Here is a 16,669-nt window from a genome sequence, read left to right as displayed (position 1 = left end):
AGATATAATTGTTTAAATGATTTTTATATGGACTTATGCCTAATGTCTGGGAAATGTAATCCCTTAAACTCCTAAGATATATACTGATGACTTTACTATTTGGTTATACTTTCCTTTTGGGTGTTTAAGACCACACAGTTGGCTCAAATAAATCAAATTATTTTTACAGTTAAGGTCATTTGAGGATGTGTTCCTCAGCAGTCATATTGGCTTGGGAGGAGCTCTTGGCTTCTTTCTTTTACTAGCTCCATCTATGTGAAGATAAGTCAAAGGTCCTGCTCGACCATGTTGGAAGCGTGAATGAGATACTTCCTCTGAGTTGACCCTCCTCTTTGTAGACTGGACACTGGTTCAAGTCCATCTCGTGGGGTTTCCATGTTCTCCCTGAACAAGAGGACAAGTGACTCAGCACAGTTACTGAACATTTTGAGAGATGTGTCATAGTCCCCTGGAACTTAGTTGACCTTGGAGGGTTGCGGGAGGCCACCCCGCATGTGACTCGGTTCCGACCCGCAGAACTTCCAGGAAGTACCTGGATTGGGGGGTGGGGATGTAGATGAGGCAAGGGGCAAGAGAAATGGAGACAAGACAGGATTCTGATCAAGTCTCATTTATTGAAGCTCAAGCATGAGTTTTTATAGAGAATGAGAACAAAGGAACACAGACTGCAAACTATTACATCAGTCAGAGCATGAGGGCTCTGATGCACATTAAGGGAGGAATCTCTGATTATAGAAGAATAGAACCGTATGCTGGAAAAGAGAGCAAGGCCGTGGGCCAAGGCTATCTAGCAAGGCTATCTGGCCCCGGCTCTGAGCCAAGGTTGTGGGCCCCAGCTGCCTGCCAAGGTTTTGGGCCAAGGCCGCGGGCAGAATGGAAAGTTGCCAGCTTAGGTCTGTCAGCAGTTTTGAGAGGTAGCTAAGACTTAGTTGAACCTCAGGCTCCCAGGCTCCCGAGGGTAAGGGACAAAAAGCGTCCTTTAAGTCCCTCTGACCACATTAGGCCACAAACTACGGCTGTTGAACATCCAATAAGGTTAGTTCCACCAGTCTGGTACTTTCAATTATCATGTGCTATGTAGATGAAGCTTGGGTGAAAAACCAAATATTCCCAGATAAATCTTGACTAGAATATATATTTTGTTCCTTAAACTAGTTTATTAAACTATGACCACAGAAACTTCATACTCTATAAACTTCATACTTAAAAACATTTTATTTTTAGTTATTTTTTGTGTATAAGTGTATTGCGTGCATGTGTGTAAGTGCACCTGTGTTGTGTGGTGCTCACAGATGTCAGAAGAGGACTTTGGATCTCCTGGAACTGGACTTATGAACAGTTGTTAGCTGCCATGCGGGTGCTAGGATTTGAACTTCGATCTTCTGCAAGAAGAGCCAATGCTCTTAACCACTGGCCATATCTCCAGCCCTAAACTTCATACTTTTAAGATGGTGTGAATATTTATGCCTCATGGTTGAACCGAGATTGATAATAAGATTTGATACACATGGCACCTACAGCGATTGGATAGCTTGTCAGATTCAAAATGCATGTCCACTTGTATTTGGTGGCAGTTCTCTCTGTCCTATACTGAGAATAATTTTGAAGCCACATTTAAGCTTAGTGTGAAAGTGTATTGTGTTATATTAACCACATATGCCCTGGGAGATGGAGAGGTGAGTGATGGAGAGCTACTCATGGAGGGAAGAGCCTTTGACAGAGATTTAGAATTTTTTAATGTCTTATGAAATATCTGATATTGACTTGCCTTACAGAAAATTTTAGAGCTGAAAAATTTAGCTTTTGTTATGAATAAGTTCTTAATTAGAAGAGTGTCCTTAAAGAACTTAATTTGAGTGTCTTCATTTGTAATTGCAGATTATAAAGGGATAAAGGAGCTACTTCTATTTAGTTGTGATGAGATACCGTTCTATCTGAAAAGTACTTGATATATGTACATATATTTATGTTTATTTTATAGGTATGACTTGTAGACCTATTTTATTGATTGGATATCTTTACCATCTATTTTTATATCTCATGGACATAGTAGTTTACCATTTCCCATGGGGAATACATTCCAAAACCTTCAGTGATTCCTGAACTCATGGTTAATCTTGAGCACCGTATATACTGTGTTTTTCTCTATATGTATATACATATGATAAAGTTTAGTTCATAATTAGGCATATTAAGAGATTAGCAACTAGTAATAAAATAAAACACGATAGTAAGTAAAAGTTGTATAAATACGGTCTCCCTTCACTACATATTTCAAGTCTTATCACAGTACAGTAATGTTTCTAGTCTGCATTTGACTGTGGTTAACGGAAATTCGAGAAAGTGAAGCCACCACAGACAGGGTGAGCCATTGTCATCAAAATCAGTGCTCTCTGGACTGTGCACTGGAAATGTACATGGCAATGCAGAGGAAGGTTGAAGATCCTGTAACCAGTGACTGCTGCCTTTTTCCTGTATGTTATTCACAATGACAGTGTATTTCATCACTTTTATTACCCACTCTAAGCCTACTTACTATACTTCTGCAGTTAGACTTGAGTATTTTCTTATTTTGGGAAAGTTTAGGAATTATCAAAGTTGGTATGTTTAAAAATGTTTTGGAACTAGAATTCAGACCAAGATTTAATATGTTTCAGAGTCATTTGTCTTACAAAATCAGATTACATTTTCTCAAATTTGAAGGTCTAGATATTTTCCAGTGAGGGTCTATAAGGGTCTTTTTTCCCCACCTCTGATGGTCATGGTTGAACTCCAGGTTCAGTATCTTTGTATGCTGTATGTGCTAAGTTTCAGGGAGGACAGTGATATACATGGTAAAAGAGAATCATTATTTCCCCGTGTTTGCCAATGTGCCAGTGAGTTGTTTCTCTGTAGAGTGTAGTGTTTCATCCAGTAAGGACTGTTCAGGGTTTAGAGAATTTACTTTAATTGAGACAAAAATGTCCCTGAAGAACTTTTATTGCAAGGGCAGTATATTATATATGAGCTGTACTTTTATATTAGTCATGAATTCAGAAGCAAGGAATGGGGCCATTAACTTAAATGAAGACACACACACACACACACACATAATTGCAATGTCATTTTCTCTTTTTTTTTTTTTCCAGATTCCTTGGCATTACTCAGTTTTCGCCTACACATGCCAGAAAAGCGTTTCCATGTTTTGACGAGCCAATCTACAAGGCAACTTTCAAAATCAGCATCAAACATCAAGCAACCTATTTGTCTCTATCCAATATGCCAGTGGAAACGTCTGTGTTTGAGGAAGATGGATGGGTAACAGATCACTTTTCACAGACCCCTCTCATGTCCACATATTATTTAGCCTGGGCGATTTGCAACTTCACATACAGAGAAACTACCACCAAGAGTGGAGTTGTAGTAAGTATTTTCAGCTTAATGATGTTTTGGATAATGTCCACTCTGTAATGTAACCTGATTTGTGGGTTAACAGGAATTATTTGTAACTGTTTCACAACTGGAGGACAAAATGTCATCCTGGTTTCACACACAGATGGGAACTTCTTTTCTCTACTTGGCTTTCTTATTTCTTTAACCATTTCTGTCTTCCATTCTCATGGTCCTTGTCTCTCTTCATCTCCACTATAGTTCTGGGTAGTCTTGGAACAGCTGTTGACCTTTTTGGGAAATTTCTTGATTCTGCTGCTGCTTTCTACTGTGAAGTATTTCAAATGTACAGAAAATGTGATAAATAATAGAATAAACTCCACATACAGACTAGGCATCTGTTGAGAAGAAACCATATGAATAGGATTGAAGTGCTCTGTGTAGACCTCCCTGATCTCATTGCCTTGCCCTCTCCCTTAGATACAACACTGACCTGAATTTCTTTCCACACACATTATTAAACAATTATCACATATGTATATTCAAATATAACACACATTGCTCTTAAAAATTCTATCTAAGAGCTTTTAGATTGTAGCTGTCATTCTATATTTTGTTATTATTTCATTTAATTTTCTTAGGGACCGGGAGGTATAGCAAGCATTGTCTGCATTAAATTTATGATAATGATCAATTAGGTTTTGTTTAATTGCCATCATTTGTGACATCATGGTGTTCTGAGCACTTTTTACATACACAAATACTGTTGTATTATGTTATGTCAGGCTATGCTGAATGAATAATTTCTTCCTTATTTAAATGGTTTCCACAAAACTAAGTATTTATTTTAAATTTCATATTAATGCCAAAGGTACTAAGCTTCTCATTTTTCCATATACGTAGTTGAAGTTTAAAGAGATTGAGTAAGCTACCCAGGTTCAAGAACCATAAGTCCAATCTGTCGGTTTGATCCCAGGGTTCGACTTTTCTCTTCTGTGCCCTAAGGAATCTGTGTTTCCCTGTTTTACCTGCATATCTTTGAGAGAATTCATCTTGTGATTCTTTCCACCACAGAGCTCTTATATTCAATGTTCCTTGAACATAGCAGAATAAGTGAATAGAAATCTATGTTTTTAACCTGTAGGGAGTTCATAGCTTTATAATAACCCAACATTTGAAAAACAGTTTTGCCTAAGAATTTTTTCTCAGTGTTACTTTTAATTTAAATCACTGTGGAGGCTGTTTAAAAAAATAAAATCTGCTTGCATACAAAATTAATACCACTTAAAAACTGTACGATGAATTCATTTGTATAATCATTAAAATAATACCTTAAGTGCTGAGTATAGAGGCTAGCAGGCATTTTGTTCTGGAGCCATATAATCATTTGAAATGTTGAATTCCTCTGATGCTTGTTGATGTCTTCTGTGGACATTTCAAGGCTGTACTCATTGGATCATACATAGCAAAGGAACACAAAGACATCTCATTTCCTCTTGTGTCTTCAAAACTTGATGACTGACTTGCTGTTGCTCAGCTACCATAAAGTACACTGGAAATGCTTTTCCCTAGTGTATTTTCTTTAAAGTGCCTTAAAGTGTTCTCAGCCCTACACAATTGTTCTTGTTGCTAAGACCCATTTGTAAAGCCAGTTGAACTCAAATTATTTAGGTGCAACTTTTTATTAGGGTTAAGAATCTCTAAGTAATTAGTAAACATTTAACATTCCTACTTATTAATTATTATGTAGAAAGATAAAACATACATCCAGAGAACATTGAAAGTTCCACTGAAAGAAAATTTCAGAGTGTATAATCTAAAAATACTAGAATCAGTAAAAGAGAAAACAGAACTGCCATTGGGAGCCCTTGTTTATCAACTGTGGAAATATAGTTTGAAACTCCACTCTCTTTTTCTGTCACCCCTTTGAAATCCAATCTATTTTCTTTTCACTGACTTTCCCCTTTATTACCGGGAGCACATGGGAATGACATTTCTCAACCCTTAGCAGCTGGAAAGGGAGGAAGTTTAGCATCTGAATCTTGGTTGTGGGATGGTCTTGCGAAGTCCAGGTGGTCATTTCAGATCAGAATCTGAGGCAATTTTCTTGGAGCTGGGAGAAAAGAACTTGAGTAGCATATTAATAATACATAGCAGAATCATCACAGTGCCTTAGGTGTGAATATTTGAGCCACAATCATTACCGTCACTATTTGCTTTACAAGCCACCTATACTTTGCAAAGCACTGTTTCAAATAATTACAAATATCAGAAGTGGAAGATCCCCTGGTACACTGACTATAAATCCAACTTTCATATTGAATGCTAATCTGCAAATATGTTGTGTTTATCCATTCTTAACATGGCTTAACATTTTTCTAACCAGTTGTCAATATTTACAAATTCAGAGATTTCACATAAAATGATTTCTGGCTTCTTTTGAAAAATCAAAAGATCTTATATCACTTGACTTGCATCCCTATTCTGCAGTATTTTCTCATTCATTTATTCCTTCAATAGATATTTATTGACTGGATGCCACATATTGTTCTAGACTGTGGTGATACAGCAGCAAACAGCAAAAGCTCTTGCTTTCAGGTATCTTTCTTCTAACGTGAGAGGCAATAATCACCTATATATGTAATCCGTCAGGTGATGATTTATACTGGGAAGAAAGTCAATAGGCTACAGTTGGGTGCTGACCGATTCATCTATGCTTGAAATTTACTTCTCAGTGCAACATAATTCAAACCACTTTTTTTTTGTACCCAGTCCATTTCACAGTTGGCTATTACCTGCTTCAGTCCTGTAGGTGTTTAGATTTCAGCTTTAATCTAGGAACATAACTCAAGAAGATAACCAGGGACTGCACATAAGGAAAACAACAAATTCACCAATTATGAATCAGTGTCATTAATATTCATTAATTGTCAAGCAGAAGTTTTAGAAAATAATCTCAAGACCATTTAGAAGATGGAGAAATGGGTAACAGTTCAAATCCAGGGATGTCCTCATGGAGAAGACAGTTGTCAATAGGACCCTAAATGATGATTTGGTCATAGAGCAGCAGATTCTATGTGCCCACAGTCCTTGTTTGGGGAAATATTAACAGGAAAAGATAAGAAGGTAGGGAAGACTGTATGGAAAACAGTGTAGTATGATGATTCTAAACTGGATTTGAGAGTCAGACAAGTCTGTTTCAGAATTCCTGCCTTGCATCTCTACGACCTTAATCACTTAATGTTTCATTATTCTAGTTTTCTTATTTGAAAACTAAAAGTCTGAGTTCTTCCTTCACCATGCTGTTCTAGTTACTCTAATGCTAGAGCAAACTATTCTAAAACTGATTGACATAGTCAGTCATCTTATTGCCTAAAGTTTCTGTGGGTCAGGAATTTGAAGGGCATAGTGGGAGCAACAACTTATATCTGCTCAGGCTTGTCTAAGACTCAGCTGGGGAGACACAATGTAAGGGGCCGATTGAAAGGGGCCAGAATCACTAGGAATCAACCTTATTTGTCTGGAAGTTGTATTATTAGTCTCTTGAGATGTGAGCTGGGGTTGTGGGCTATAACATCTACGTGTGCTCCCTGCATGGCCTGGACTTGCTTAAAATATGGTGGCAACAGTGCGGTTTGGTTTCTTACATGGCAGCTCAGAACACCAAATGTAAGTCTCCCAAAAGATCTTGGTGGAAGCTATATGGCATGTTCTTTGTACTATATTTCAGAAGTCACATCTTAGTTCTACAACATATTGTTGATTATATGCAGGTTTCTGGGGATAGTCCACACTCCACAGAAGAGGGCATAACTGCCAGCTCTGGATGGAAGGGTTGCCAAAGAATTTGTGGTCTTGTTTTTAAATCAACAGTCTCTGTTCACAAATTATTTATACCCAATCCACATAGAATATATACTCTCTAATATATACTCTCTCTCATTCTATTAATGACATCACACTGACATTTGAGGCTGACATTCTTACCAGTCAGTTGAGGTCCAGGTGCAGATGAGATGACTTGAATTTGGCTTTTTGAGCACAATGCCTCTCATTCTGAAGATTTGCTACCAAATGAGACAAGTAACTTGTGCTTCTTCCCTGTCCTCCGACTCAAGGCACTGGTGAGGCTAGAGTTATGACTATTACAAAAGCTATTAGCATTCCAGAAAGTAAAAATGTGAAGATCCAGTAGACACTGGCTCATAGCAATTCTGAAATAAACTGGTCAGTCTTGCCAGTTCCTCAGTTATGGCTCAGTGCTGTTCCCTGTGTCTTTGATGCTTGGCCTCATCCTTTGGGCTTTTAAATTTGTCTTTGAATAAACTGTTTTCCAAATTAAAACCAGTTTGTGCCTACAATTGGATAACCTCAGCTTCATTTCAATATGTACAAAGTTGGAATTAAAAAAAAAACAAACCAATGCTTATTTTGTATTGGCTCTGTTACTTTAAGTCTAAGGAAGTATATGTATGAAAAAATATTAAATTTTAATCTATCAGGAGATATCTACTCTACCAAACAAGACTATTCTTATAGATTTCTTTAAGATAAATCTTTGTCTATATCAAAGTTTTATGGAGTAAATATTCTTGTGTGAGACTCAAGCCTTCCTTTGTTGAACTGCTTCTTTTTGTAAACTTTTTGTGCCTTTGTGGTTTACTTGTTGGGCATGAAAAGCTGGTTGGTCTAGGCTTCAGGTTCTCTCTTTTGATTTTATATTGGAGTTGCTAAATTGCTTTTGTCTTCAGGAGTCCCCACAGAGGCCCAAGTGAGATGAGGCTCAGATGCTCTCAGGCTATCTCCTAAGCTTTGGATTCCTCCAGGAAAGATGCTTCCCTCAGAAATTTGGGGGCTAGGCTGGCCTGGGAGCAGGAAAGGTGCCGGTCTAAGGAAGCTGGTGGCTGTGCCACCTAGGAATGGAAAGGGAGGTGGAGGTGGGAAGAGCCCCCGAGGGCTCCTGGGGACTACTGGGAGGAACTGGGTTGGTCTGGGTGCAAAGGATCAGGAAGTAGTGGAGATTCTGGGCCTAGAGGTCAGTCCAGGAGTCTGCAGTTCCAAGACAAGAAATGGGCCAGTATCCAGGCTAGGAGGGGAGCTGGGAGGGTGAATGGGGCTGGGGGAGTCAAGGCCGGGAGGGCTATGGGACCCACCCAGGAAAGATGCTAACACCAGGAAGCTGGTGGCTGAGTGGCCCAGGGAAGCAAAGGTGTATGGGGGTGAGACCAGGCCCAGAGACTACCGGGAGGAACTGGGTTGCTCTGGATGCAAAGGATCAGGAAGCAGTGGTGGCTCTGGGCCCAGAGGTTAGCCCCGGTGTCTGGGGTGCCAACACAAGAAATGTGCCAGTAGCCAGGCTAGGAGGAGAGATGTGGCGGAGGAGCTGGGAGGGTGAAAGAGACTGGGGGTGTCAAGGCTCAGTGGGTGCTGGACTTACCCAGGAAAGGTGCTGGCACCAGGACACCGGAAGCTGTGCAGCCCAGGGAAGCAAAGGGAGGTAAGGGCGGGACAGAGTAAATATTATTAGATAATCATTACTTAACAGAGAGACTTCATGAGGCATGCCCATATACATTTTTTTTTTTAATAAAGACATTTGCCTTTTTGAAAAAGCCATATGGTACTGCTTTAAAGGTTTGAGGTCTTAGAAAGCAGTGCTCTTGGTTTGATCTTTTGGTCATGTTTTCCTGATGATGATCTGTATTTTTTTCTTGAAACTATTCTCAAGTTGAGTGTTTCCCTTATCTGATGAGGCCGTGAATGAGAAAGAGTTTTAGCTTAAAATTCAACGAATCCTAGCTCTTTTATACTTCCTCTAAAATTTGATTGGAGGCTGGGCTGTTTATTTTCTAGCTTGTATTTTCTCTTTTATAAAATTAATTTTTTACATCTTTGCCTGGAAATTTCTTTAGCTATAAAATATGGTTTCCCCACAACTGGCTAACATGCACAGAATAAGAGACTGCAGAGTGCTTAGCTCTGAATAGGAGGACACCTGTATCACAACTTTGTCTCCCAAGGCTTAGGGATCATTGTAGCAGTGGGGGATTGTAAGGGCCACAGGTAGTGGATGACCACAAGGAAACAGTGTTTTACATATAGCTGGGAAGTTACTCATGAACACACAGCAGTTGTGACAGCATGCACAAAACCTACATAAGGTCAAAGCAGTCAAAATTCCAGCACAGAGGTGGGGAAGTGGATAAGAAACCCCAACCCTAAGTGAGGAACTCTTGACAACCAATAGCTGCTGGGAGAGGGAGTCAGTTTTCTTTAAGGCTATTATGCTGTGTAGGTTACCCAGGCTCCAGTGGATGGACCCACACTGACGGGCATTTGCAGATATGATATTCCTTTAAAAATATAATATATATATAATAGTATATATAAAATACAGTACATAAAATCAGATGGGAAGTAATAAGGGGAGGTGCAGATAGGGGAGGGGGTCTGAATATGATTAAAATATATTGTATGAAATTCTCAAAAATTCAATTAAATATACATTTCTGTAGTTTTATTCCTTGTTTTCCTTGGCACTATAGGTAATCAATTGGGTGACAAAGTTTACTTTTTTTTTTTTTCACTGGGTTTCCCCTCCCCATAACTCCTCAGACCCAAGCTCTTCCCAAAGAAAGTCATAAATTACCCTTTTTTTTTTTTAAATTTTTAAAAATGATTTATTTAATAACAACATACTTAAAAGAGGCATATCATTACAACACAATTGACATATTCAATAACGGTTTGGGTGACAAAGTTTACTTTTACTGCGTAACAGAAGTCCCATTTTATTCAGCTTAAAATAATTTTCATATGGTGTATACATGTCACGTGTATACACATATGTGTGCAGTTTTTTTAAATTTTTAAAAATGATTTATTTAATAACAACATACTTAAAAGAGGCATATCATTACAACACAATTGACATATTCAATAACGGTTTGGGTGACAAAGTTTACTTTTACTGCGTAACAGAAGTCCCATTTTATTCAGCTTAAAATAATTTTCATATGGTGTATACATGTCACGTGTATACACATATGTGTGCAGGTGTGGTCACCCATGCACACATGTGGGTGTCTTCCTTTGTTGCTCTTTATTTCTGGAAGTTCATCAATTCTGTCTTTTTGCTTCTTAAGTGTTCAAACTCTTGGCATCGCTATGTCTACTGCTTATACCCCTGCAGACCTGACTGGGTGACCCAATCCTGTATCAACTGTCTCTTACATCTAGTAGAAGTGATCTGTATGTCATTAGTATAGTAGGAGCAGAGCCAGTAGTTTCTATTAAGTGAATTTACAGTGAAGAAATAGATGCAGCAGTTATAGAAATGCAAATTAAAACTATTTTGAGATTCCATGTTACCCCAGTCAGAACAGTTATCATTAAGGAAACAAACAAAAAATAACGAGGAACACTTATTCACCGCTGGTGGAAATGTAAGCTGGTACAGTTACTATGGAAATCAGTATGGAGGTTTCTCATACAGCTGAAAATAGAGCTGCCGTATGACCCAGTTATACCATTCCTGGGTATATGTTGGACAGACTCTAAGTCTTAACCAGAGAAATACTTGCACATCCATGTTTATGTCTGCACTATTCACAGTAGCTCAGAAATATAACTGGTCCACCATTACATGAAAGGATAAAGAAAATATAATAAATATGCACAATGGAATTTTATTCATCTATAAAGAATGAAATCTTGACATTTGGGGGACACTGGATAGAACTGGAGATCACTAGGTTAAGTAATATAAACCGGGTTCAGAAACAATCACCATGTTTTCTCTTATATGAGTGTAGTGTGTGTGTGTGTGTGTGTGTGTGTGTGTGTGTGTGTGTTGAAACTATAAAGAGGTCCATGAAAAATGAAGAAGAGATCTTAGGGTGTGTATGGGGGACATTAAAAAGAGAAGGTAATGAAATGCAAGTGACATGAGTGCAGAAGAGGGAATACCATGTGAAGGAAAGGTGTCAGCAAGAGGAAGGGAAGGGGAAATGTGGAAGAGGGTAGGGAAAGCGGATGCATAAGTACAAAGTGTGTATAAACTGCATAATGAAATCTATTATCTTGTACGCTAACTTAAAAAATTAATAAACACTTTAAAATTTGCTATTGAAAAAGTAGGAGTGGAGAGATGAAGCAGACTGTAGACTTATTTAAAGAATGAGAGCTGTTGAAAAATCAGGTATATTTACATGGTAGGCCGAATGGTAGGCTGGAGGGATGTGTTAATAACAGAGAGGAGGAAGACTGCACAGGCCAAATCTAGTTAATGGAGGAGTTTATAAGATTCTCCAGCCCCAAGGTTTCCATTGGATCTTGGTGTAATGGAGTGTGCCTCAGCAAATCTCTATTCCCTGGTGGCTGGCTTGAGCTGATGGTAGATTCAGTGATGGATGTTAATGGGTTTTGTTATGTAATCCACAATTCATCAAAGCCCTGAGGTTTAAGAATCTATATACTATGAGGCCAATAGAGGCTAAGGGAAAAGCCTAAGTGAAAATCACACAACCCTGCTGAATGGAACAGTTTGGGTGGTGTACAGCGTTCACAATTGCAGTGTCTTTATGCTTGATAATGTGTGCCAGACTGCCTGGTGCTTGGCCAGGTATATTTCCCTTTCTGTAGTGAGAAGGAAAAGGATTCTGGCTGGTTTCTTTCTTCCTTTAGTCTTCCTGGACGATTTTGGGTGACTGCAGCTGGTTGCCTCTTAGATATGTTCTTGACATACCTAGGATAAAGTAACCACATATAATCTAATGATACAAAGGTTTTTCTTTTTTCTGTGTTGCTGACTTACATTGTGATTTGATTTATTGTTGTTTTTTACTTTCTCTCTCTTTTTTATCTCTTAGTTATTTATGACTTTTACTTTAAATGACTGTTTGGGGCCAGTATTTATGATCCAAAGGAAGTACAATGTTGCGTTGCGTAGAGGAGGGTTGGGATGAGAGATGAAATTGATGATTTATGCATATGCCAGATCATGAGGCATGTTTATGTCATGTTAAGTACTTTTGATTTTTTTCCTTTAGGCAGAGCCTTGAAGAACCTGAACTTGCTTTGTATCATATTAAGAGCTTTATCTAAATATATGAGGATAATCAAAGAGTCACCATTATTTTCAAAAGAGACTCATTTTATTTTCTTCATTATTTTCTTGGTTATGTTATGCTTTCATGTATGATTAGGGTTCACCATGTCTATTGAATTCAACTTTTCCAAGAATTAGAGAGTAGAAATTAAGTGGATAGAAGGCAAGAAGAAGTTGTTTAAATCATAGGTGGTATGAATAGCAGCAAATCCTTTGCATCTTGTTTTAGACAAAAATGAGCTAGAGCACAGTGTGTGTGTATGTGTGCGTGTGCATGTGTGTGTAATCTCTGGATAATTGTCAAATATCACAAAGGATGAGATAAATAATCATACTGTAAAGTTGTTATCACTCAGGTCTAAATGATTCCTAAAGGATTTGAAGCTAAATTTCAGAAATACTACCCATAATATATTGTTGAGATACGTTAATATTTCTAGGGATTTGGCTTATAGGAAACAGAAAAATTCTTTTCTGAAGAATCCTGGAAGGGCTTTGTATTCAGAGTAAAGGGAGAAGATATCAAAAGTACTATTAGTACTGTCTGCCACCTACTAGTGTTTCTTGAGTTCCTTATCAGACCAGGTGGCAGGAGAAAAACCCACTGGGTCTGTTCAATGCTGTTGTATCCTGATTAGGTTTAAATTGGGTAGGAACTGGTGAATGTCTAAGGCCAATCACCCTCCATATGTATGGTTCACATGAAAATTATTTGTCATGTCATATTCTTTAAAACCACAGACAACCATTTCTCTTCATTTTCAAATATAGATTATGCTACTACATTTAATAATGACCTGATGTATTTTTTAAAAAATCTGTCAAAAGTAAGATTACCGAGTGGACAATAGACCTGCTGGATTCCTAGGAAGTTCACACAGATATAGAACTTGAAGTGATAGCAAATATTTATTTGCTAAATATTTCTAAACTTTTTTGATTAAACTTGATTTAACATCCAGTGGTATCCTCTGTGGATTTAATACCATGTTAAACATCATGCAAAAAGCCAAAGTGTAAGAGGTTTAGTAGACAGTTTCATATTAAACACACTGCCCAATATTGAGAGGTACAAGGCACTGCTTCAAAAAGGAAAGCCATCTGGCCTGATAAAGAAGTCAGAAACGTTGGTAGGTGGCAGTGATTGAGAGAGGCAGTGCTATCACAGTACCTTTGATGTCTTCATTTTCCACTGACTATTCAGCTTGACTTATTTGAATATAAAGGTGCTTGGCACTGCTTCATAAAGGAGAGGTAAATCTGTGGAATATTTATTCTAGATATTCAAGAAGAACACGAAAGAACATCAAGAATATGGATAATAGTTTTAAAGCATTCGGTTTGAGGGATGGGAGACTATTGGTAAGTACAGAAGGCATTTAGAGAGATTTCTTTGTGAGAGGAAATATTGAGAGAAGGGAAGGGCACTGGATTTTCTTTTCTTTCTTCTTTTGATAGGGTCTCCCTGTAGCTCCAGCCTACCTGGTACTCTCTATGTAGATGAGGCTGGTCTTGATCTTACAGAGATCTGCTTACCTCTGCCTTCCAAGTCCTGGAATTAAAGGTGTAAGCCATTATGCCTGGCATGGATTTTTCTTTATAGTAAGAAGATAAGTGTATTAATTAGTTGGTTGAAAATAATTGAAAGCAACTTAAAACTTAAGTAAAAGAGAAATTCAAATGTAGGATCTTGGGATGCTCACATAAATGAAGACTTAAACCATGGAATCTTGGAAGGATTGCTTGAGGCTCCTGAAAACATATGCAAATTAAAATCTTCCTAGGATACTGCCATCAGATGGTCTTAGTAGCAGTCCGCAGACTTCAGGGAGGGAGAATGAATATTTTGAAGAACGATGCAGATATGGGATTTTTGAAAAAAATCAGTACAACACAGCTAGAAACTTGGGCGAGATGGCTTCTTCTTTTCCTCCCTTTTTGTTTTTCTTTTTTACTCTTTTTGAAACAGGATCTCCTTGTAGCCCCAGCTGGCCTAGAACTTGCTATGTAGGCCAGGCTGACCTTGATCTCACAGAGATCTGCTTGTCTCTACCTCCCAAGTGCTGTAACTGAAGGTGTGCACTGCCATGTCCTGCTGAGAGATAGTTTCTTAAAGGAAAAATAATTCCCCTTATTTATTAATTTAGAAAACTTAGTAATTTATAAAATTATTTCTAAAACTAAAAAGGTAGGAATTATTAAGAAAGGGGAAATGTGTCTTTTAAGCCAATATATCATGACACATACGGGTATCATTTACTTAGTATTTATTAGCTGCAAGACATCATTCTATGTATCATTTCATTTAATACTCAATTTAGCTTTTTGAGGCATACACTGTTATTGCTCCTAATTTTCAATTTCATTAGACTGAGAAACACCTAAGGGATGAGTAAAGCACACCCAGGGGTATGTTTGTGATGTCATTTCCAGATCCGAACACATCACAAAAGCTCTGGCCTAATGAATGAACTAATGCCTTAATAGATTCATCAGAGGACAGAATAAGTGAAAATTAGTGAAAAGTAGTATGTGGGGCCCATTTAGAGGAAGTACTTCACTAGGGGCATCTTCTTGTGGGCTATAGATTGCCAGACTTCCTTCCTGTGTTCTCTTTGCTCTGCTCTTCATCTGTAGTGAGGTGAGGAAGCACTTCCCCTTCACACTGCAGCCACATGGCGTTCTCCCAAGTGCACGGCATCAAAAACCTATGGATTAACCTGATACCATGAGCCGTAATTCCTCCCTTAAGTGTTTCTGTCAATTATTTTGTCATAGTGATGGTGAGAAAATAACTAATATACCTATATTTCAAGATGAGGATGAGAGTAGGAATAGCTCTCTTCGCCTTGATTCTGTAGCTCACTTGTGGCAGAGCCAGCACCCATCCCTAGGTATACATGGTTCAGAGTTTATCTGCTCAAGTGTATGGGATTCAGCTGAAGATGCTGGGTGGAGAATTGCAAGAGATGAAATGGAATCAACAGATCAGGCTCAAAAGACAAATGTAGATCAGAAAAAGAAAAAAAAATAAGGAAACCTTTCCAAAAGATAAAGAAATTAGATGACTAAAATAATTTTTTTTTGGTCTCTTTTAGACAGGGTCTCCCTGTAGCCCCAGCTGGCCTGGAACTCACTATGAAGACCAGGCTGACCTTGAACTCACACAGATCCACCTGCCTCTGCCTCCTGAGTGCTGGGATTAAAGGCGTGTGCTACCATGCCTGGCTTGACTGAAATAAGTTTTAAGTATCCCAGCCTTATGTGTCAGTGCATGCTTTTAATCCCAGTGCTTGGGAGGCAGAAGCAGGCTGATCTTTGTGAGTTTGGGGCCAGCCTGATCTACATAGTGAGTTCCAGGCCAGCTGGGGCTACAAGGAGACCCTGTCTGAGAAAAGAAAAAGTAAAATAAAATAAAATGAGTTTTAAGTATCTCAAGTTAGTTTGCCAAATACTTTGAAAGGAGAAAAGTGAAATCTTGGAAGCCCACCAGAAGGTAACAACTGAGCATGTAGTTTGGAAGTTTTGCCTGGGTAAAGGCAATTCTCTACCTGCCATTTACTTTTCTCACATGGTAATGAGACCTATGTTTCTCACATGGATCCATGGAAGATGTGATTCAATTACTGAATGGAAATTTTAAAGACTATTTGTATGAAAAGCAAAAGTAGTCTACCCTCAGAGCATACCATTCTTCCAGCAGTTCTAAGTTTCATCTTCTCCCTGAAACCTTTGGAAACTGTACTCTGCCTTCTATTATGATTCTCTAATAAGTTCATGGTGTTTTCTGCACATCTATTTTCAGTGACTAGATGGAGGATCTTTGAGGAAAAGAATTGTTTCCAGGTAAAAGCATGCTCATCTATTATAAATACTATGCATGCAATTATAAACATATAATGCACTATAAATGTATATGAAATTCACAGAATTACACACACACACACACACACACACACACACACACTCACCACACACACATTCCCCATGGCACATAACACAGTTCCTTTTTCACAGAAATCAGTGAGTAAATATTCAAAGAATGGGTAACATAAGATACATTTTGAAGGAAAAAACAGTAGGTTCTTTGTGAATGTCTTGACTTGGGCTAAAAGAACAGGAGAGAATCAAAGAAAACTTCCAAGATTTTGGTTGCTTGCCTGAAAAGATCATGTATTAACATCTTCCTTC

General features: G+C 38.3%; 1 protein-coding gene across 1 annotated transcript in view; it reads left to right on the top strand.

Moving 5' to 3' along the window:
• Positions 1–16,669, top strand: part of Trhde (thyrotropin releasing hormone degrading enzyme) — a 468,335-nt gene that overhangs the window by 13,982 nt on the left and 437,684 nt on the right. The window contains exon 2 of the mRNA XM_008834550.2: positions 3,129–3,402. Within this exon, the coding sequence (XP_008832772.1) occupies positions 3,129–3,402 (274 nt within the window). The remainder of the gene's footprint in view (positions 1–3,128; positions 3,403–16,669) is intronic.

Source organism: Nannospalax galili, unplaced genomic scaffold, assembly GCF_000622305.1.
Source record: "Nannospalax galili isolate Female #2095 unplaced genomic scaffold, S.galili_v1.0 scaffold76, whole genome shotgun sequence".
NCBI lineage: Eukaryota > Metazoa > Chordata > Mammalia > Rodentia > Spalacidae > Nannospalax > Nannospalax galili.
Note: the sequence above shows the minus strand (reverse complement) of the source record. Positions and strands in the feature narration are given on the sequence as shown.